This window comes from Gambusia affinis, linkage group LG06, assembly GCF_019740435.1.
Source record: "Gambusia affinis linkage group LG06, SWU_Gaff_1.0, whole genome shotgun sequence".
Taxonomy (NCBI): Eukaryota; Metazoa; Chordata; class Actinopteri; order Cyprinodontiformes; family Poeciliidae; genus Gambusia; species Gambusia affinis.
Window position 1 is genome coordinate 30,885,401 of NC_057873.1, and position 24,575 is coordinate 30,909,975.

General features: G+C 39.1%; 1 protein-coding gene across 3 annotated transcripts in view; it reads left to right on the forward strand.

Moving 5' to 3' along the window:
- tpst1 (tyrosylprotein sulfotransferase 1) overlaps positions 1 to 24,575 on the forward strand; it is a 47,942-nt gene that overhangs the window by 10,058 nt on the left and 13,309 nt on the right. For all 3 annotated transcript variants that reach the window (XM_044118699.1, XM_044118700.1, XM_044118701.1), the window contains exons 2-3: positions 3,041 to 4,085; positions 20,067 to 20,265. In XM_044118699.1, the coding sequence (XP_043974634.1) occupies positions 3,229 to 4,085; positions 20,067 to 20,265 (1,056 nt within the window). In that variant the 5' untranslated portion in view covers positions 3,041 to 3,228. The remainder of the gene's footprint in view (positions 1 to 3,040; positions 4,086 to 20,066; positions 20,266 to 24,575) is intronic.

Below are 24,575 nucleotides of genomic sequence, written 5' to 3' on the forward strand. Positions count from 1 at the left end.
TATCAGTCAGATTGGGAAAGTCAGAATTCCTGGGCTTGTGTGTTTTGTCTTGCTTCTAATATATGTCCTTTGATTAATAGATTGAAATAAAAAAAAGTCAGCAGATTTTCTTTGATAGTCTTTAGATAAAAGGCAAAAGAACTGTTCATTAGAAGAAAGGGTCACTGTTTAAAACAGGTTGGTCTGTTATAATTGGAGACATTAACCTAATACACATCAGAACATCATGTCAACTTGTGACTTTTTATATGTAGGGTTGTTTTCTTCTTTCTCATCTACTGTACAGTGGAACATTTAATTGAGGAAATTTGATTACTGTTATATTTGTTCAATATGTGTCATTCAGAAGAGATACGATCCTGGTTTTCAGCTTGATCCTTTGTTTTACCCTTCCACAAATATATCAAGATGATAGGCGAGAAGTCCTTCTTATTACAGTGTGTGCTTTACCATGGCTTCACTTCTCCGGCTGCTCCTGGGAGAGAAATATCCACTTCCTTTTCCCCCCAACAGATCAATGGGAGAATATCCTGAGATGGATATGGGGAGCAGCATAGAAGAGGCTCAATTAATTTAACAGTAACACATTTCAGCACCAGTGTGATGTATAACATAATGCTCTGTTTGTAAATCACCACCATTTTATCAGCCAAGGAATTTTAAGTTTTCACCTTGAGTGCATGGCATTTTTTAAAAGGTAATCTGTCACCATCTTTCTCACCTTTCTCTGCATGGTAAGTTATTTGCATTGCCTTTCTCTGCTGCATGACTTCCCTTCCTGTCATGTTCTGTGCATCTTACTTTAGTTTCTATGTAGCTTCTTTCACCTGTTCTTCTCCACTTGCCTTTTCAAGAAGCTCTTTGTTAAAAGTATTAAGTAAATTGGAAATTACCCAGAAAGCATTTCAAATTTTAAGCCTGAACAGATAAATTTCAATAGATGTGAGAACACAGCAGGAACCTTTTATACTTGTGCTGACTTACAGGTATAGGCTGTCTGCTGGATGTAGTGGTTGTCTCTTCACTTTAACACAGAGACACCAAGGAGAAGATATGTGAGAATGTGTGGGTGGCTTGAGAAGACAAAGCCCAACAACAGGAAAAGAGAATGAGTTACACATCAGATGGTGCTCTGTCAGAATTATTTTCCAACAATTTGTTCTCTTCTAAAGTCACTGCATTACAGGAATACTTACACTGCAGCTTAGAGTTGCAGCAGCTCCTTCTCACACAGAGGCCAATGACAGCTGTGATGTTGTGTTGTGAACCACTTTCTAACAATATAACTAGGTGTTAACAGAAGACTGTTGCTTGAAAACAGCAGTCAAATGGGTCATTAGGCATGTTGCACCCTCCTGAGAAGGAGATGGTAGCACGGTGTTAAGAGAGGAAGCAGATGGTAAAGTGATGACTGGTGCCTCCCAGCCTGGTGGCACAGGCTCTGAGACGCTGCAGGACAGATTGAAACAATGCCTTATCCCATAAAATGAAACATGCCAGTGTACTTAAATATCAGATTAATGTTTATGCCTTAGTTGTAGAATATATTATGGGATAGAGCTTAGTGGGATTTTTCAGTTCAAAAACATTTATTTTTGGTTATCAAGCAAGATATTGCTTGCATGTGAGGAAGAAGGTCATGTTGATCTTTCAGGTCAGAGTTATTTATACTAACTAACCTTTAGTTGTTGTTTACGGATGTGTATTTACTACCAGTTGGCTAAGATCAACCAGCCTGTGCTACAGGACACAAATGTGATTCTATGAGATTGACTTTGACTTGCTCTGAAAGTTGTTTAAAAGTAATAATGACAGTATTAGATTTTTAAATGATTGTTCTTTACTACGACAGGATATGACCTCATTTTAAATCAGAGGTTTAGTGAGATATCTGTTCTCTGACTTTTGCCCTAAAATTGTTGTTTTCCCATCAGGAACCATTTTTAGCTTTCCTGTTGTGAGGGGATAGATAAATTTGTGACATCACAACCTGGGAGAGCAGTCCATGTAATGCGGGTATTTATTCCAAATTGCAACAAAGACCAGGTCATTAGAGTTTTGACAATTGGCATATTTAATGTTGTTATTATTACTATTAATTATGATTAATTGTCCCAGAACTTATTGCGTTAAACGATAACATTGTTGTTTTGAGAACATTTTCAAGTAATATAATGGTAATAGTGGCATAAAAATGCGAGAACACTTTCTCAAAGTTCAATAAACTTTAAATTTATTAAAGCTTAAAGTGTTTAAATGTTCTAATAAACATTTATCCAAGATAAATGTTAAAATAAAGAAATAGACAAATTAAATAAATTATGAAACTCTGTAAACAATATTTTCATTCAAAGAAAGGGGTGGTTGAGACCAAAGCACCAGACTGAAGACTTTTATCATTCATATCATTTTTATCTCACAAAAAGAGAGTAATAAAAGAGAAAAACGATAAATCAAGCTAATGAAATTTATTGAATTTCTTTTAATTTATCATGTGATTAATTGATTTATTGTTTATTGTGACATGCCTATACATATGCATATCATTCTGAGGAGGATGAACTTCAAAATAACCATCCAGTAGTCTTAGTGTGACGGTCAGGATTTCATGGTTGGAGAATGTGGAAGCCATATGGGAGTCCCATCTGCCTTACAGTTCCTGAAACCATATACAAAGAAACAACTCATAAAAGTCCACACGATGTCACTATGACCCTGCTGGGACCTTGCACGAGGTAAAAAAACTCACAGGGTCAAATAGGCTCCATATTTAGAACCTTGTGAATGCTTAACACTTTACTGATGGTAAAACCGACCAAGCTGAAAATTTTTTCTGCAGGAACAACTTCCACATATTAGGTTTGTTAGTGGGACCTGGTAGTGCTCAGGTGTCAATCACCAGTCAGAGCCAATTAGGCTTCAAACAGCTGATTCCAGTCAATATCTTATGTCTCAGTGTTTTCAGTTCCTTGTTAGCATTTGAATTCTTTGAGTATAAACTCCGAAGTAATGGTAATTTTTATGTTGTGCCACACCACAGGCCTCATGGAGCTGGGGACACGCCACCTACTGTGGACCAAGGAGCTTCATCCATGCTGGCTTCGAAGCAGACGGCCATAAAGGGTGGGGAACTTGGCTACCCTGCAGTTGTTTTCCTCTGCCCTTTTCCAAAGTTGCCCCCTTCGTTCCCCAAGGAAAAACCACTCCACTGTATTGGAGAGTAACGACATGATCGGCAAGTTGAAACAGAACCTGCTGGTGGCCTGCCTGGTCATTAGCTCAGTCACCGTCTTTTACCTTGGCCGGCATGCAATGGAGTGTCACCATCGCTCTGAGGAGCACAGCCATCCAGGAGGAGTCCTGCCTCTGTCCGCACTAGGAGGCAGCATGCGGACCACCTTACGAACTGGCCAGAATCTCAGCACACCGTTTGTTTACAACAAAGACACGCCACTGATTTTTATAGGGGGTGTTCCCAGAAGCGGTACCACACTGATGAGAGCAATGTTAGATGCCCACCCAGAGGTACGCTGTGGAGAGGAGACGCGCGTCATTCCCCGCATCCTGGCCATGAAACAGATGTGGAGCCGTTCAGGACGGGAGAAGATGCGCCTGGATGAGGCTGGTGTAACAGATGAGGTGCTGGATGCTGCCATGCAGGCCTTCCTACTGGAAATCATTGTCAAACACGGCGAGCCGGCAAACTTCCTCTGCAATAAGGACCCGTTTGCACTGAAGTCACTCTCCTACCTGGCCAAGATTTTCCCACGTGCCAAGTTTGTGCTCATGATTCGTGATGGGAGGGCATCGGTTCACTCCATGATCTCACGGAAAGTGACCATTGCAGGATTTGACCTGGGCAGCTATCGTGACTGCCTGACCAAGTGGAATCGGGCGATAGAAACTATGTACACTCAGTGCTTGGAGGCAGTGGACAAGTGCCTACCTATGCACTATGAACAGTTGGTCCTCCATCCTGAGAAATGGATGCAGACACTGTTGAAGTTCCTAGAAGTTCCTTGGAATGATGCTGTCCTTCACCATGAGGAGCTTATTGGGAAAGCAGGGGGAGTTTCCCTTTCCAGGTAAGTACTACCAGCCAGCTTTTAGTTTAGTCTAACGTCACCTCTGATGCCATAGTAAATGGTTATAGTGTTGAAGAAATTAAGACTAGGGAAGGCTGTTGGTTTCTTGGTGGTGGCAGCGGTTTAAAATTGAGGTAGACGGGTTAGCTCTGATACAAACTTACAAATTCCATGTTTTGGCTCCAGCCACTGAATCGTCATTTAACTACATCATACTATGACTAATTTTCTCTGTGGACATTTTGTCACTCGATCTGTTGGGAAGGCAGCCTCTGGAAGCCGTCTGCTGTGGCTACACATCAACTCATACCCACAGCTTTCACTTTTAACTAATCTTGATGAGTCAGTTTCTAAAATAATAATCAACTAATTTAATACAACACAATACAACTTTATTTATAAAGCCATTTAAATCAGCACCATTGACCAAAGTGCTGTACAGCAAAAACAGACAAAAGCGATCATAAAAACAACAGCAATTAAAACATTAAAACCAACATCTCAAGCTGAGTCAAAAACCGAGTAAAAAAAATGGGACTTTAGGAAAAGATTTAAAAACAGGAAGTGAATGTGCCTGTCTGATTTTTAAAGGCAGATTCTTCCAGTTTAGGGGCAATGACTGAAAATGATTGGTCACCTTTCAACCGATTTTGGAACCACCAGCAGGAAGTGATTTGCTGGTCTGATAGTGTGAGGGAACATGCAACTGGTACATCAAACTTACTGCTGGGCAAGACCATGAAAACATTTACGAACAAATGGAAGAAGTTTAAAATGAATCCGTAAACGGACAGTTGACTAATTAACTGGAGTAAATGGCCTCAAAAAAAGGCCATTTGCTAGAACAACAACATAAATCAATGATCAATAATTAAGTAAAAACTGTAAAAATATTAAATATAATATATATATGTATAAAAAAGCCTTTATCTTTAAATATGCCCACCCAGAAGTCCTTAGTGGCAGTTACCTTACATGTATGTGTTTTCCCAGACCCACCTGAACTTCCATCATTTGATTTGAGTTGGAAGTGAGCCATCCTGTTGAAAGAAGCCTAGTCATTACTGACCTGAAACATATGATCTTTTGTAAGCACTGCTGTTCTGTATGCAGGATCTCCTCTCAGGACCACTTCAGGAGGTCACGCTCTGGAAATTGTTGAAACACTGGAAAGGGTTCAACCTTGCTTCTTTTCCACCCAAACCCTTCCAGAAACACCCTTTTCCTGCCACGTAGCACTAGGAAAATCCCACATATCCTTCGGAGACATTTGGTTTGCATTTTTATAGTGTGGAGATGAAAACAGACATGGTTTTTATTAAAATCTGCTGAACGCATTCATTGCTTTTCCCTCTGAGTGTCTGCCAATAACTGCAACTCCTGAGTAAATCCTTCACTAATCTTGTAAAAAAATATATAAACATGCATAACTCGTTGAGCTAATTATTATGAACTATTGTTTTATTCAATTGTGAATTAAATATCTTGGCTGTTAGGACAGTGTATTAGATTTTTCAGAATGTTTGAGGAAACATAAAATATTCTGACTGACTTCAGTGGTTTTGTAGATTTCTCTTTTTGGCTGCTTGTGGGAAGTGGTCTTGGTGATAGATGGAGCTAAATGGTTCATTTCAGTGGAACTCATCTCTTCATTCTCTGAACAGAAAAAGGAGGAGACTTCCTGTCACAAATGGACAACTAAAGAATATTAAGACACTATTTTCCTCAATACCACTACTTCAGTAAAAATGTCTGTATCTGTCTTGTCACTGTTTCTGTCTAACGATCTAGACAGCACTGGAAGCTTCTTGGCTATGAATGATTTAATGTTCATCATCTGCTAAAACCATCTGGTAAAGACGGTTTCCTACTGCCTAGAGTTGCTAAATAGACAGTGCAGAACATTAATCTCATGCATATGGTTAACACATCTGCTCAAGCTGTCAAGTTTCCATCCATCCATCCATCCATCCATCCATTGTCTGTACCCCCTTTGTCCCTAATGGGGTCGGGAGGGTTGCTGGTGCCTATCTCCAGCTGCGTTCCAGGCGAGAGGCGGGGTCACCCTGGACAGGTCGCCAGCCTGTCGCAGGGCAACACAGAGACATGCAAGACAAACAACCATGCACACACACACTCACACCTAGGTGTGTGTTTAGGGAGAATTTAGAGAAACCTATTAACCTGACAGTCATGTTTTTGGACTGTGGGAGGAAGCCGGAGAACCCGGAGAGAACCCACCATGCACAGGGAGAACATGCAAACTCCATGCAGAAAGACCCCGGGCCGGGAATCGAACCCAGGACCTTCTTGCTGCAAGGCAACAGCTCTACCAATTGCGCCACTGTTTGTTTTTCAGAAATAAACTGATCAGATATTGTTCCAATAGAGTTTTACAAAATCAGCATTCATTGTAGTTTTCTATGAATGTTATGAATTATGGCTCATCTGATTTACTGCTTTACAGGGTGCACAATTTTTTTCACACCTTAAAGCTGCACTATGTAACTTTTGCAAAGATCGTCTTTTACATATTTGTTAAAACTGTCACCATGTTTTAACAGTTTCAGACAGATAATCTGTGAAAAGATTGAACTCTTCCACCTTGTCCATGAGCTTTTATGGTTGTTCTGAGGAATGCATTGTTACTGACCAAAAACAACCCAAAAGAGCGAGGAGGAGTCTTACCAATGAACCTCATAAATGCACTGCTCTGTGTGCTAATGGAGGAAAAACAACTTGGGATTACGGAAAAACCGCTTACATGCCATCATCGATGGCTATGCTAACTAACCTAGAATTCACAACAGGATCAGCTGACAAAGAAAGGCTGCAGCCATAGCACTCAGCAAGGTGAATGAGCCTTGCTCACCTTGCTCATTCACCTTGACAACTGCTAAGACCTCCTTCTGGGCTCTGATTGGTTGTTCATAGTTAAGACTGGGAGACGGCAGAGGAGCTCCATTTTTTACAGATTATCGGTGTCCTGTTACATGATCACTATGTTGTGACTCACAATGGTGGCGATATAAACATATAAGTGTAACCCTGTCCGTGTGAGATGACACCTTGCTGCTTCCGAAGATTCTGCGTTGTGTTTTCCTTAAGGGCTGTTGTTGGAAAGAAGTTTGAGGCAGGAATTGGACACACTCGGCGGTTGAGACAGTTTATTCTGATCACTCGACAGTGCAGTGGTACTGCACTGTCGTACCTTCAGAATTCACAGCAAACACTGCGTGTCAACATAAGTCTCATTATCACAGTTATTTTTTGTTTGTTTTCAAATACAGTCTATATTAAACAAAGAAAAAAACAATGCAAAAATAACTACTCTAACATTACATGTAACATTTGGCTACAGTGAGGAGCTGGCGGTCAGTATTGCTTACCTTCAGAATTCACAGCAAACACTGACCGTTATACTGCCAGCAGGGGCGCCGCCAGGAATCTTGGGTCCCCTGACAAAACATTAGATTGGGCCCTCCCTGCGCAGCTGTTGTTACAATTTTTTGAGTCTTTTTGACCCATAAAAAGCGTCACAGTTTTAAAGGATTGTAACTTGCTTTCTTTGGTGCAATACAGATACTAGCACAATTTTTACTGTTCATGGAGTTTACATCCAACAGTCCGGATACAGTATGCAAGTAGGTTGCTTAAATTTTTTGTATTAGTTTTAGATTACTGAAATGTCTCTCCCCACGAGCAACAGTTATAGGCAACATGTAAAATATACATGAAGCAATCCAGACTTCTCAAAAAATGCTATGTTGTTGCATTTTATTCAAGCTGCAGTATATAACTTTTACAAAATATATGTTTTCTCCATATTTGTTAAAGCTGTCACCATGTGGTGCTAGTTTGTTATGAGACAGATAATCTTTGAAAATAATCAATCTCCTCCACCTCCTCCCTGAGCTGCTATTGCTAACTAAAGTAATGCAACATTCCGGCCAAAACAACCAATCAGAACTAGGTGGATACTGTTAGCACTGTCAATCCACCTTATTCATTCACTGCTAATGGTGGAGAAACAAAATATAATTACAGGAAAATCGTTTATCTGCCGTCACTGGTAGCTATGCTAACTAGACTGAGCATCCACAACAGGCTATGCTAGCTGCAGCATAGCACAAAGCTAGGGGGAGGAGGATGAGCAGCCACATCAGATTGTAATTGACAGTACTAAAACTCTCCTGCCACTGACTGGTTGTTTCTAGATAGCACTGGGAGAAAGCAGAGGAAATAGATTTTTCACAAATTATCTCTCATGCTATACTGTCAAACATAATGACAGTTTTAACAAATATGTGATTTAAAAAAAAAAATAATAATAAAAGTATTGTGCAGCGTTAATTTCACTTAGGAGAGGGCTGGTCAGGAGGGATGTGACTTAGAGCTGCTGCTGATTGACTCTTCTGTTGTTAAGTGTGGTAAAAGGTACAAGGGACAAGTTAACTATATGAATATCTTGGTATTTTTTTCCCCTTAATTCATTAAATGCTCATGAAATGGAGGGAAACAGTAGTCTGTAGCTAAGCTACCTATGCTATACGGTAGATAATCTCTCAGTCTACCAACCTCTCGGAGAAAAAACTGGGTTACAAATTTACACTCTTACCTCTCTTTCTCCATCTCTCTATTTTATTATTTTTTTATTTTTGAAAACCTGATTTTATCATTTTTCTTAGCAGCATAATATGCGCCACAGTCGTACTTGTCTTCTACTGACTGCTGCTGAGCACCGTGACCGTCAAGTGCACCAAGCAGGAACCATTTCACGCAGAACCAGGGAGGTTCAGGGCAAATATGGATGTGTATTTTTTGGTCTGGGAGTGGGACATAAAGTTTTTACTGCTAAAAACATTCTTAGAAAACACAATATGATTAATTTTGTAATTGACAGGGTCCCAATTGTTATGATCAAAAAATAAATAAGTTTTGGAGGGCCCCCTGTCAGTCAGGGGCCCTTAGAATTGTCCTAACTTTCCCCCCTATATGGCGCCCCTGACTGCCAGTGCACTACTGTGCAGAAGCCAAAGTACAGTGTTCATCAATGGACAAACTACACAAACTTCCACAACCCAAAGAGCAAATCTTAACATCTTGGTGGCCTCCGCTGACATATTTAATCCACTGCCCTACATCCACCCATTGTTTAATTGGCTCCTCGGCTAACCTATATAAGCCACTACCCTACATATGTAAAAATAAATAAATAAATAAAAAAATAAAAAATAAAAAATATATATATATATATATATATATATATATATATATATATATATATATATATATATATATATATATTTATATATATATATATATAAATATATATATATATGATCAGTTATGCGGTATAATTGAATATATATATATATATATTACAGTGGCCACTGTGCTTTCTGCTTTAATATAAGGTTTTGTGAGGTTTTTCCATGAATGGTAATATCTTATTGTGAAATATCGGACGTTTTATATCTTTCTTTCAGATAGAAAGGCACCACAAACCTATGATATAAACAGAAACCTTCCGTAAGTAGGAAAGAAATATAAATGCATCCAAACTATATTTCTGAGTTATTATCGCAGCGTAATAAGTCATCTGACAGTTTTGATTGTGTCTCTGTTGTGGTGGTTGTCTGAATGGTTTAAAGGGCCGTTTTCATGTTCAGTTCCATCTCAACCTTAACAGACATAAACATACAGTGGAAAAATTGGCTTTGAATCAGTTTTTTGCACCAAAGACTTAATAGTAAAAATATTATGTTATTATATTAAAATACTTTAAACTATAGGCACAAAAACAACATATTTTATCCTAATTAATGTAGTTGATGCCAAGCAATCACTAGTTTACAGTATGGTAACAACTTTGAAACTAAAGCCATTCACAAATATGTTTACAAGCTGCCTATCATATAAACTTAAAACATGAAGCAATAGAGTAACGTAATGAAAGCCAGGTATTAAATAAATTAAATAAAGCTTAATGTAATCTTCAATGAAGATACACATGTGCTGATAAATGAACATGTTAGGATAATAATTGGTTGAATGCAATGATCATGTGTGATGGCGCTTTAGTGCTCTGCACCCACGCTACTTTAAGAATAGACAACTTTGCCTGCAAGTAGGTTTTTGAAAGGCTCTTCTTTCGCATCGCCTTTATGTTCTGGATGTTTCCAGTCAATAGGACACAACCTGCAGTGGTCATGTTTCAGTGATAACAATAGGACTCAAGCACTTGCATGGCATGCATTATTAATTCCTCTTTGATATTTGGGCTGAATGGCACATTGCAAAAATCAAGTCCCTGAAATTCAGCATGTCCCTGAAAAATTAAAACACCCAAAGTAGATTGCATTGCTGCTTTTCTAAGCAGTTAATTTCACTTTCTGATTATGTTGTAAAACTTGAAACATTTAATTTTCAGTCCAAATCTACTTCAAACTTTTTTCCCCTTTGGGATAATGCTTATTCCTATGTGTGAATGGCTTTGTAAGAAAGGAAATCTGCCTGTAAGCAGAATACCTTGCAAATAACACTGCACTCAATTTTTTTCTGATCTTTTGCTATGCACCTCATTGCTTTCTTCAAGTTTGCCACATTGGACTAAAATGTCCAGATCAAATTCCCACTCTGAAATGTCAGAGTTGTCATTATTAAACTAAACCCAGAACAATTTGGCTACTTCCATGCAAAATTCAAGAAATTGCCTGACGTTCTTCTTAGTGTGCCACACACAAAGAGGTCTTTGCAGTACAATAGCCAGTTGTTCACTAAAGCCAGATCCGTAATTGATACCCTCAATATCCATTTTTTTGTCACTTGTGGGGTAGCAACTTTTCATAAGGTCAATTACACTCATCTTGGAGTTAGAAGGAGTTGTATCGGCAATATGTGGTTGTGAGATGGTCGCTTATTTCAGTTTGACACATTTATCAGGTGTCAGTCGGACAAACGGTAGACATGAACGGTAGACACCGGTAGTGGCATATTACTATACCATTTCACCATGTAAATCTGTCCAACCTCAGTGGCCAACTGGTATTGAGGTATTGTCTCTAAGCGATCTAAAGTTTTTTGATTTTTTTTTTTGGGGAAACTACAATGGAGCATGATTTTTTAAATCATGCCTAAGAGTGAAGAAACTGAGTGCCATTTTCAGCCCAAATCATTTTTTAAATCGCCCTCACTGCCACAAATATTTCCCTATTGGTATGAAACTCGGTCATGACATTGATACGCATGTCTGCTCTAGCAAAATGTTTTCGCAATTCCTCTAGGACTTAAGGTTTTCTGTCAATGTGCTTCAGAGTACAGTGATGCGACAGGATTTTCTGCCTCTAACAGAGACTTCTCACTCCCAGCTGGCAGATGAGTCATGACAGTTAATTACCATAGCAACGGATCAACATTTTTTCACCAGAAGAAATTTTGGATCAGAAGCTGCCATGTGAACTAGGTCTGTCGCGATAAACAAGAAATCAATTAATCGCACAATAAATTAAAACTATTGACCTCATTTTTATTATCGGCTTTATTGTTTTTTCCGGCCTTTTTCTCTTTCTGTTGATGACACTGAATGAAAAAAGGCTCAATTCCGGTGCGCTCCACTGACCTCTACCTTTCTCATTTCCTTAGTGTAATGTCCAGCGCACACTACATAATCTTAGCGCTGTCGGCCGATTGTCGGCCCATTTTCAAAACGTGAGAGACCACACATTAGCCGACAGAAATCCTAGGTATAATGGTTCGATTGGGTTCGATCGTGCTGTGTGGTGTCCAACAATTGGCACCACACGGCACAGACCTCGATGGGCACAAAATAATGGCTACAAGTCCAGTTAACTAATTTTAAAACCAGGCGTTAATCAATGCTTTACTACAATCTACCTGCAATGCATGTGGCTCTAGTGTCAGTCCTGACTGAATGAAAATCATTATAACCTATTTATGTCACGTTGACAAAGAACAGCTGAAAGTTACCGAGTTTATCAACTGTGGCAGCAATTTTGCTCCAACTCCTCCCTGTCATTTCTATATTCTGAAATGTTGAATAAACATTAATTTGTTTCCACATATCTCCAATGTCTGCTGGATTTGGGGTTGCGCTGTGTCAACTGTTTGGGATTCCCCTCTGTAATTTCCCTTTAGAAAGCACGAAGGGGAGTCTGTGCTTTCTGATTGGCTACTCGTATTCAACAGGCTGCGTTAACGCTCCCAGGCAGGGAAAACTGCTGATTTAGATCTGAGCGGCCATGACAATCTACTGTAACACACCACATACTACAGGATGATCGGTTACGAAAATCGCAAGCAACAATCTTGGAAAAGTCAACGTTCTAAGATTGTCGTACGGGGAGAATCGGGGCAAAAAATCGTATAGTGTGAACTATTGCATCAGGTATTCGGATGTGCCTATCTTCCCTATTTAAACCTAATGATTACTGAAGGGCAATATAGTGTACAGACTTCATAATCTGCACTCTTTTGATTGAATGTATTTATTTCCACTTTGGCTTTCTGTTGTTTAGTTTATATTCAAGTACATTTTTTGTTAGTGAAGACTGTGAATCCATTTTATTTTTGTTTTTGGATGTTGTGTTTATTTTATTTCAGTTCCAGTGTTAAGTGTTCTTTTGAAAATAGTCTATCTTTGGCAGGAAATTGCATGCATTATTATGTCATTTCCATTAAATCAGTGTAAAAAGGTCTTCGAACAATATTAGCATTTATCGCAATAATTTTTGAGACAATTAATCTCAGCTGAGCTAAATTTGTTATTGTGATAGACCTAATGTGAACTTTGGGCCATATAGGCTCTAACCTGTAATGTGCTCTACTCTACTCTTTGTGGCAATATAATGACCTCTCATGTGGACACCAGGCCCAATGTAGAGCAATAAGTTTGCATTGTGGACAAGACAACCCAAAATGTGATGTCCACAAATGTGGCTGCCAGGAGGTTAAGATTAGGCGGCTTTGCCTACAAGTAGGAAAGGCTCTTCTTTTGCATCGTCTTTATGTCCTGGATGTTTCCAGTCAATAGGACACAAATTGCAATGATTTCAGTGAACACAATAAATTATTTCAGCTTATTTGTGAAACCAACTGTAGCATGTCACAAGACTTTCAGTGAAAGGAAAACATAAGGACAAAACAACAAAAAATAAATGAATAAATATCTGTCAGGAGAGAAAGAATAAGAACTTTTCTGTGGCCATTGAGTACACCAGTCATCTCTCCACAAATTGATTTCCATCAAATATTAATGAAATGGGACTTACACTAGAGGGCGGAAGATCAGAATGGAGAGGCTTCTTTCCAATGTCCTCTACTGTTTGTGTTGTCTGAATGGTGGCAAAACAAGAATTTAAGAGTAAAATAAAATTCTTTATATCATTTCCTTGGGTGAGGAGTAGAGTACAACCTAAGGATTGTTTAATGCAGAGAAACATTAACTTGACATGCATAGTTTTCAGTCTGGGGATGTACAATAGCATTGGCTGTTAAACAACATCAATTGATCTTAGTCATTTCTTAACATTCCAGTATCATTCTGATGATAAGACTCTGTAGTTGTTGGTTTAAATAGTGTTTCACTGTGATGTTTTCCTGTTACATATAATTACCTCATAATATTTTTACATTTCCTGTCTACTTAACATTTTTATTTTTTTTCCCCCAGGGGGTCTTTTTTGTGGGCTCTAGTGTCCCTTATACAACAGTATGCTGACAGGAAAGGGGGACGGAGAGGGGGGAAGACATGCGGCAAATGTCGTCGGGTCCGGGATTCGAACCCGCGACGGCCGCGTCGAGGACTGAAGGCCTCCAAACGTGTGGCGCGCTACCCTCTACACCACCGGAGCACACCCCAACATTTTTTAATATAAAAACACGGTGGACCTCCTCGGCGCACCGACCACCAGGCTTAGCAAGTTTTCAGGGGAAAACTCTGTAGTACATTAAAGTCAGCACCCATGGCACATGGAAGAAAATGTCTCTTTACACAGTGCAAGCACCAGTTCTCCTGTTCGTTATGTTTTGGGTCTCTGTCCAGATGAAGATCTCTCTCAGTGGGAAGCCTGACCCCACAGAGGGACCTTGCCTCAGCATTAACAGCAATTACCTAGCCTTGATTTAATGGACAACCTGTCTAGCTGAGAATCCTGCTCCATTACTATCCCCAGAAGAGGCAGCATTTCAATCTTTAAGTCCACCATCTTTGGGATCTTGATGTCTTTGTGTGATTCTCTTATTTATCCCTCATCAGCCATGATTACTGCAGAACACAATGCTGTGTAAGTGGAGGCCAGCAATGAATAATTCACACACTGAAGGCGATTAAAAGCATCAGCATGAGGAAAACTGGCATCGTTTTCTTTCTTCTTTTTTTGTCCTTTCCAAAGCCAAGAAGAGAGAGTGTTGTGGGTTACTTTACAGATGGCTAAAATATTCACTATTTGAATTGTGTTCTTAGTCATAGTGTTGACTATTTCTGCCTCAGAGGTTGCGCCAGACTATTTTTGTTGTCATTTTGACCGACTGGCTCAAAAACAACCCCATCATAATTGTTTGTACAGGTCAAATTTTAAAAGGATAATAATCAAATGCATGTAAAGGCGTGGTTAGAGTAGAGTTGGGTGGAGTACAGTTGGGTCAAGCTACCCAGCTTTACTCTACACTCTATTTGGCAGAGTAGAGTCAAGTAGAGAAGAAAAGGGTAAAGTAATGTCGAACCGAGTGAATGGAGAAATTTGCGTCTTGAGACGGAAAAATACCTCGGGGGTGAAGCACGTCAAAATGCATCAATACGAGTCTAATATTACACTTTAAAAAACAAGTACTTGAAGGAGTATGGTGAGTTATTTAGGCTCACTGCAAATAAAAAAGGCATCCTGAGCGGTCAGACACCATGTAAAGCAGTGCATAATTGCCAAGCAAATAACTTGGAAAATTATTAGTCATCGGGCTAGCGGTGGAAGATGCTGGGTTCTGGTCTTGTTCTTCAATCGCCACTACGTGCTACTTAGGAGTAATATTTTACAGACATAGTGGCATTTGCGCTCCACCTGCCACTGTTGTCTCTCATCAAACACCTGCTTAAAGCTGCAGCACTCGATTTAAAAAAAAAAACAAAAAACATATGTATTAAAATGTTTGCTGTCCTAACATGAGACAGATAATCTGTGATCGAGCTCCTCTGCCTCCTCTCTCAGAATTATACCGCTCTGTCAGAAACAACCAATCAGAACCAGGAGAAAACACCTAGCCATGCTCTCAGGCAGTTTTGATTTAGTAACAAAGAATTGTTTATTTTAATGCAACCAGCATTTTACTTTGAATATTATATTGTAATATTTCATATAGGCAATGTTATGAGATTTATCTGATTTTATCTGATTATTTTTATAGTTTAGGCTGTTTAGAAGACTTAGAGTTAAATATTGTACTAACAAGGTTTCTCCCAGAAAACTTGCTAAGCCCGGTGGTCGAGGCAGTCCACTGTGTGGTTTTATTAGAAAATGTTAAGTGGACAGGAAATGTAAAAATATTAGAGGGTAATTATGTTATGGGAAAACATCGCCAGTGAAACGCTATCTAAATCCTCAACTAGTCTTAATAACAACAAATCAAAAAATAGAATTAAAATGAATATCAATTATTTGCACTTCTGTTTAATCCAAATTAAGTCAGTGGCTGCATAAGGCCCCCAGTAAATGCGAATATTTTAACAGAGACCACAGATGCATAAATGCACCATTTATTTATTGAGATGATCAATGCTGCTAAATTTGATTTAATGGTTTAAGCATACATAAATTAAAATATTTAACATTTTTTAACATTTAAATGTAAGATTTTAAGGAGCTGGCAAGTTTACTTTATAAAACTTCAAAGAACGGTCTTCATAGTTATATTGTTTTGTTACCATATCAATCAATCAATCAAACTTTATTTGTATAGCACATTTCAGCAGCAAGGCATTTCAAAGTGCTTTACATCAAATCAAACACAAAAACACAATGCAACATAGAATCAACATCAAAAACACATCATCAAGTCAGATTCCGTCAATAAATTTGCAATTGATTATGTTTCAAATACAACTCTAAACAAGTGGGTTTTTAGTTGAGATTTAAAGGAAGTCAGTGTTTCAGCTGTTTTACCATAGCTACAATCTGAAGCTCAGAGTTTAAGCTTTGAGTTTGAGCTCTGTTTGTTCACAAATACAACTTAGTAAACTGCAATTATCACTGATTTTGCTTTTTAGGAGGATGATTCCGTTAACCACTAACGCACCGGCCAACCGGAAACGCAAACATAAACTTTACACACACCTTTGAAAGTGTGACTAGTTATTCCTGCAGTTCACATAGAATTGCACAACCAGATCCATGGTTGGTGAGTTAGACTCTTACCATGATGAAAAGTTCTCCAAAGAATTATAATTACTCACAGGAGGTTGATATAGATATCCATACAGGTCAGCCTGTGTCCAGTTAGAGTGAACTGGACACAGGGATTCACACTGAGGTAAACTTTAGACATTCAGCTGCTGCAGAGTGCGAGCCAATGTGCAGAGGGGCTAGCTGTGTGATTGGTCCGCTCTGCCGGCTTTAAATGCATAAAATATAAACTTATTTTATAGGAATAAATCTGCTCCGCCAGTGAAATGCTCAGAGCAACAGAAATGCTTGCAATCTGACTTTAAAAAAATAGTTTTTTTATTTTTTATTATTTGTTTTATTATTATTATTATTATTATTATTATTATTATTATTATTATTATTATTATTATTATTATTATTATTATTATTCATAATAATTTAAATTATTTTCTCATTATGCTTTTCCTTAATTAGCTATGCTGCAGAATATGTTTACTTAACCTCTTGCCTGTCAGACTCCGACATCTCTGTCTCTAAGATTTGTGGGACAGATGAAAAGCATGAACTATAGGTGTTACTATAGTTGGGAGAACTATCACCAATAGAGGAAATAGAGTGATGCAGACACTTTAATAGCACCTCCATCACAATACATGATGTTTGTGTTGCAGACTGTATTTAGCCTGTTGCATATCTCTTTATGTTCCAGAACGCCATTATCTGGCAAAAATGTTCTCCTCGTAAAGCCCTTGTTGATCACTGCGCAACTTCTTCTTTTGAGCATTTGTGTTTCCTCACAGTTACCATCTCTAGCTATCAGAGTGGAGACATTCCTTTTGCTTCAAAATGCAAAATGCTGAATTTAGGCAGTGACAAAGATGTTTTCTACATTTTCAATGATATTTGAATGATTTACATGATTCCCTTTTAGACAGCAGTTCTCTGAATGGTACAGACGTTTTGCTGCTCTGCATTGAAGGCTGCCTGCCACTAACGGCATGGATAAGCTCTGCTCAGGAGCCTCTTGGGCCTTGATGGACTTACCTAAAGTGATTCTCTCTCCATTTATTGCAGAGTGGATGTTTGGATCATAACCTACCTCTCAGAAAGCATCTACACCATTCTCCTGAGATGATAAAACCAACTCCCTCTATTAATCATGCAGGAGACTATAACCCATACAGTGTAAAGATTCAATTGCAAAGTAAATGAATTAGTGGAAAGTGAATTGCTGTATTGAAGTACAGAGCCAACCAGGAAACACAGGAGCAGAGGGGAGGAAAGCAACTTGATATTACTAGTTTCAGCCTGTGAGAGATCACAGGCTGAAACCAAATTTACAGAACTACAGGAACACTGTGAATGTGCAATTGAACTTTAATGCAGAGCAAAAGAGTGAACCTGATCCACCTAAAAACCTCAGTCTCAGTTTGGTTGAAGGTGTGGTGTGGATGCAGTTTGCGTGCAAGCAGACTGGAGACCACTCCAAAAGTAGGAAGCTAACTGTAGCGCAGGGCATTCTGGTCAATATATTACTACTTGTTCTTTGGGTTAATGGGGATGCAGTCAGTTCCCATGGCAACATTTGACCCAGTGTGAGGAGGAAATGTAAAATCTAAGTGGTTTTAATTTTTTACACCGGTTTCTCAGTTAATTTTTCCTTTGCTGAGGCTCACTGTAGCCACTGTAATATATAAACCTTCATTACACAACAAAAACTGGATGATTTGCCTTGTTTCTAGAACATGGTGGTATTCATAACAATCATCAAATAGGATGAAATATTTAATAAAGTATAGAAGCCTTGTTAAATTATAGCAAGCTAATTTTAACAGCGGCAATTATGTAAAATTAAATAACTGACCAGTTGTAAACATCCAATTTTTAAGTTCGTTCTGAGGAGATTTTATTGAGTGATGATAATGTCTGGGTTTTTATTGGGTTTTTTTGGGGAGACCAATGAGCATCCTTAAATTGACTAGCGTGATGCCTGGAGTATGGCAGCCTTTCTCCTTTCTGAGCTGCTGCCTAGTAGCCAGTTCAGAGTGAACGAGAAGAGCGCTACAAGTGTTTTACACAGGTGAGCAGATAGACTGAACACAGCATGTTGTAGTTGATGCTTGGCGTCTGAGTAAGTTTACGGTGAGAGTTCATCTATTAAATTGACTGAAGCACTTCCTCGCTGTCCAACCGTGACATTTACCGTGCATCCGCTTAGTTGGCGGACTGTGGGATAAGAAACGGGATCCTTTGGACCCAGTGAGCTTTACCTTGTGTGCATCCCAGCAGGGGTTGCACCGATCCCACGTGCGCATTTAATCCTTGATTCCCTGCTGTCTGACTGTGATATGTATTACTGATAGTGACTGTCAATGCTACAGACTGAAATCTGCTGCTGTCTTCCGGAGCGCTGGTTTAACCAGCACAGACGTAGTTAAGCCTGAACCAGGTCTAGATAATAAAATTTCTTCCACCTATCTTTTTAACTAGCTCTTCCATTACACGGTTGGCCACGCTAGTTCCCGCTTGCTCAGCGTTGATGCCGATCGGTTACGTCATCAGCCAGCATTATCACGTTTAGCCAGTAGACTGCAGATCTCCATCGTAAGCCAAATTTCTATCGTTTGTACCGTATACCGTATATATCGCACATTCCTGCAATAGTGTCTTCACAAGACTGCCTAAAAAATCAGACAGCTGATTTTACTGCTTGGATTCTCACTTAAACCAGGTAGATGGAGCACATCACCCTAGTTCTAAAGTCCTTCCTCAGGATCCCTGGAGCTCAGAGAAGAGACTTTAAAATATTGTTGTCAATTTATAAACTACTGAACGGCTTAGCACCACAATACCTTAAAGATCTGCTGCTGTTGTATCAACCTTCAAGACCTCTCAGGTCTTCTGGTTCTGGTCTGCTTTGAATCCCCAAAACCAGAACCAAACATGGAGAAGTGGCATTCAGCTCACCACAAATCTGGAACAAACTTCCAGAAAACACTGAGTGCCTTTAAATCTAGAATAAAAGCCCACCTGTTTAGAGTTGCTTTTGAAACATCATTAATAAAACTTTAATTAACATTCTGATGTGTAATGACGACACTTGACAAAATGTAATGTTGTAATTGTTGACTATGTATTGTTCTATGACTTTGTTTTTTTATGATGTAAATCACTTCAGAACAACCTTGTTGCTGAAATGTGTTAAATAAACTTGAACTTAAACTTCCCTACAAGCATTATTTTGTAACTGTAGACTTGTAGATTTGGACCTCAGCAGGTATTTGGTTTAGAAGCTGGAGATAAGAGTAAAGCCATGTTTTTTCCACTACATTGAAGATTTTCAAAGCTCTTCCTCTGCTGTATCTGTCTTTTGCCTTTTTTGAGTTTTAAAATTTTGATGTTCAGTGGTACTAAATCTGTTTGTGTCGAGTCTAGGATTTTCTTTGTTGCTGCTACAAAGTAAAAAAACAAATCAAATAAAACAAACATGTTACTTTTACTACACAGTACATATTTACTGCCAGATAACCTCAGAATAAAGTCTGTGATTCTCAACTAAAATAAGCATTTGTATTTTTTATTTTAGGGTGGAGAGGTCCACAGACCAAGTCATTAAGCCAGTAAACGTGGAAGCCTTGTCTAAATGGGTGGGAAAGATTCCACCTGATGTGGTGAGGGACATGGCTGTCATCGCTCCCATGCTTTCCAGACTGGGCTATGACCCTCATGCCAACCCCCCCAACTACGGGCAGCCGGACCCCAGAGTATTGGACAACACCAGAAGGGTGAGTGCTAAACTGCTGTTTTGAGAATAATTTACTGTCAATTGGGATTTTGTAAGAAGACAGATTAAATAGTTCACTAAAATTAAATTTTACAGAATATTTTTAAGGTACCATTTAGCAAAGCAGCAATCAGAATTTTGTAGACAAGTTGTATTCTCAGGTTGTTAAAACTTTTACTTGTCTATCCAATTGTTGTCCTGTTGAATTTATTTATAAGAAAAGCTTTTAAATTTAATTTCTTAGCCTTTCTGCCATGAGTGACCATTGTATTAGGAGAGGCTAACCAGCTAAGCAATCTGCTAACCAGTTTTACTTAGATTTTTAACAATTATTTTCCTTTCTTAAAAAGAAATAACAAATGACAGAAAATTGTTTTCAAAAACTCATTTTTATTTCAATCATCTATTCTGGAAGTTGACCTGAATTTAAAGTCAAGGTGTAAAACAAGATGGTAGGCACTGGAAGCCTGATGTCTCTGAAATACAACAACCCAAAGAATGCATTGGTAAAAATATAAAATCCAAAATAAACTGTCTAAATAGGTTAATGAGGGTTCTATTTTTATGTTCCTGTTCAAATTTTGACCCTTAAGTTTTGTCCAATTAGTTTGCCTAAAACAATCTCACTATTGACCCTTTATTTAAATGGTTGAATTCTCCTGTTGGCTGTAGCAATATGGCTTGGTGCAATTTTGTCACAAATCCGTTGTGCTTTTTGAGATAAAAGCACAGCACTCCTTCCCCTCCTATTCTCTGCCTGGTGGTCAGGAGTTGGAGTTGCTAGCGTTGCCATGGTGACTGGTGAGCATTGATCGATAGTGTTATTCAGATTTATTCAACCACATTGTGATTTATTTGCAATGTGGACACAGAGTGGAACGAGTCTGCTCTGCTCTGACTATTGGAGAAGTATTTGAACTGATGACTGTGTTAGATTGACTGTAGTGCTGAGGAAGCAGGAGAAGCTAATGGCCGCTCTCGCTGCTCTCTTAAGGATAGGCAGGCTGCCTTCAACCAAGCTGCTGGATGGTGTCACTACATCAGCACAGAGTAGGAATTGTTAGATTTATCTGTAGTTTTGAAAAAAGTCACTAGAGTGTGAAAAATCTATAAATACAGCAAAAAAGCACAGTGCCTTTTTCATCTTGACCCATTCACCCCCTCCACTCATCCCCAAACTTGGTTGTGTCTCTTGGCTCCGCCCACTATACTGCAATTTTTCAACATTTAACAGTGGCGGGTTTAGGTTTCAGAGCAGGGTTAGTTGCAATTTGAGACAGTGTTCAGAAGTACCTCAGCTGGGCTGATGTACCACACATCTGCTCTGAAGCTGTTGGGGTTTGGTGGAAAGTTGTTGGATCCTGGTTTGAGCAGTCGGTCTTTTAGCTGTAAAGCAGGGTAAAATGGAATGGAAATGAAAGCTGCTGTTTGGTGGTTTATGACTCATGCTGCATATTACCCGACTCCATTAGGCATTTCTTCTTCCTGAAATAGTAACATTGGCTTTAAAAATTACAAAACTGTCATCCTTCTGCCCATTTCAAGAGAATCTTCCTCTGAAAGTTGTCAATCTTCAGAAAGTGAATGAATGAATCACTCTCCTTTACGCTGTTTACTCAGACACTGATGCATTTGAACTAAGTGAACTTTTAGTGACTTCTATCTTTCTGTGGGGAGGAGGAAGACAACACAAATCTTCCAGTTGATCTCTAACCTTGTCTGAACCTAAATATGACTTAATAATCTGTAAAAAAAATAAAATAAATAAAAATCAAGCTCCTCTGCTTTTTCTCTGTAGTCCTACTACTATCTGCAGACATACACCGCTTGATCAGACATCCAGTCACAGCCAGAGGTACGGTCTTTGCACTGTCAGTCAGGCTTATGTATGTGCTGCTCATTAAGCTAATGGTGAAGGAGAAACATATTGTTGTTGTAAACAGAAGAACTGTTCTTCTGGGTAAACAGAAGAACTGTTCTTCTGGGTAAACAGAAGAACTGTTCTTCTGGGTAAACAGAAGAACTGTTTGCCCAATGTTATTTGTGGCCATGTTAACTAGCCTTTGCATTTACCATAGGCTCCAGTGTGGGGAACTAGTTGTAGTGAAGCCAAGACGAGGGGGTTGGTTGACAGTGCGAAGACCCTCTCCTGGTTGTGATTGGCTGTTTCTGACTGAACTCTATTTTGACATTGACAGTCAAATATGTAGAAAAAAGTAGAAAAAAGCATAGTTTTTGTTTAAGTTACATGCCGCAACTTTAAGAAGACAGGCTGCTATTTCCATTGAATGTAACACCAGTCAGTAAAGTTTTACTAGTAAAATGTTGCAGGATTAGAGCTACTGGAGAGACTGGAAATGTGGAAAATGCAGGACTCTGTTCCTTTAAGAGACTTTTGCGGCTCTGTTTGCAGCTCTACACACACACGCACACACCCACACACAGTGTCTTTCCAGTGACTGTTTTTCATAGTTTTACCTCTCCCTCACTGGAGCACTGTCCAAACATTTTTGGCAGATTTTCTTTACTCCCAGGCAGGAACTCCAGAACTCTCTCCAGATATCTGGATTTAGTCCTGAAAAGTCCTGTCTGTGTAGCCAAGGAGTCTTTTATGTTCCACATTAAATACTTGTTTTTTCCAGCAAACATGACAGACAAGATGTGTTAGTTCTCGAAGATATTACCTCAATAAAAGTTGATGCCAGTGTGTGAACCTTGAAGTCTGTTTATCTCTGCAGCCAGCGCTGGAACTTTATCTTGTTGAGTTCAGGGATGCTTCTAGAGTCGGTTTTGTGTGAACTGGTTTCATTAGTCACAGCTACAGAGCTAGTCCAGGGTCATGTTGTTCCATTACTCTACATGTTCCCTTATGCTATTTCAGAGAAATAAATCAATAAGCTAAATTCTTGACCTTAAGCACCCACATCAGGGGATTTCAGAAACACTGGTTTTAGTGGCAGTTTCAGTTTCTACACTTTAAAATGGGTAAAGTGTTTTTTAGTGTTTAAGAATAGGAGAATTTCTTTCTACTGATGATTTCATCATATGAGCTGGTAGTAACGCTGCCATTCAGAAGTGATCTTGCCTTATGCTTTAGATCGGCGGTTTTCAAAGTGTGAGGCGCGCCTCCCCTGGGGGGCGCCAGAGCACTTTAGGGGAGGCGCGATGCGAGGGAAAAAATAAACCGGAAAAGCTATCTGCTTGCTGTCTACTGATGTGAGAGAAACGTCTTTTACGCACACGATCAACTCTGTGGATTTAGGAAAAAGTTGGTACTGGGGTGTGCGCGTGTGGAGTGGGGATCAGTGGAAATGTTTCCCACCTTAGAGGATGTTTTGGCCAGTGACGTCAGTAACGTTACTGACGTCGGACCACTTTTTTCAGTAACCAGTAATCTAACGCGTTGCTATTTCAAATCCAGTAGTCAGACTACAGTTACTTATCAAAATCATTTTTGCGTTACTGCATTACTATCTTCTTTTGTTATTTAATCGTATTTCCTCTACTCGTCTTGTCGAGTGACCGACGTCTCTATGCGACAGAAATGTAAATAATGGAGGGAGATGCGCATTTTGTTGGAGGAAAAACTGGAACTATTTTGAGTTTCTGTCGCCAAGTCCGATTATTATAAGCGGCTTTGGGCTTCATTTTTTTTAAAGTCGTTTGAAAATTTAACGAGTTGCTGGTTGCGCCTTTTTGGGCTCGTTTTTGAACGTGAAGTTACTCATTTGGGCTTGGAAATAAGCAGAGACTCATAATAAATCCCAGAATTTGTCCGTCATTAAGGTAGTTTTAGTCAGTCTCTCCCTGTCCATCATTTCCAGGATGATCCGTCCCGCTGTGTTTTTAATGTCAAGTTAATATATTACCTCTGAATGACGTCGAGTTTCGCGTTGCGCTCCAGAAAACTGCAAACATCGAGACCAATATGAACAGCGCAATAAACATGAAAACAGCCACGAATGAACGTGTCCAGAGTTTCCAATAGTTATAATGGCAACTTAACATCATTATAATTATTAATATTAAGATAAGTGTCACAAATCTGTGCAGCCATCTGAGCTGTGGAGCTGCAGGAGGAGCTCTGTGCTGTGACACCAAACGCAGGGCCGTAACGCAGAATCTGGAGGCTGGGGGAGGGGAGGCTTTAAAATCCTTCTTAGAGTTTTCCAGACAACAGAGGACCACACAAATTACTCACGTTTTTTATTTTTCTACAATCTCCTCTTCAGTTCAACCTTATCAGTGGAGACACATTGTTGATGTTACCATTATAAAATAGCTTACAATTAAGTATTAGCAAAGATCAAT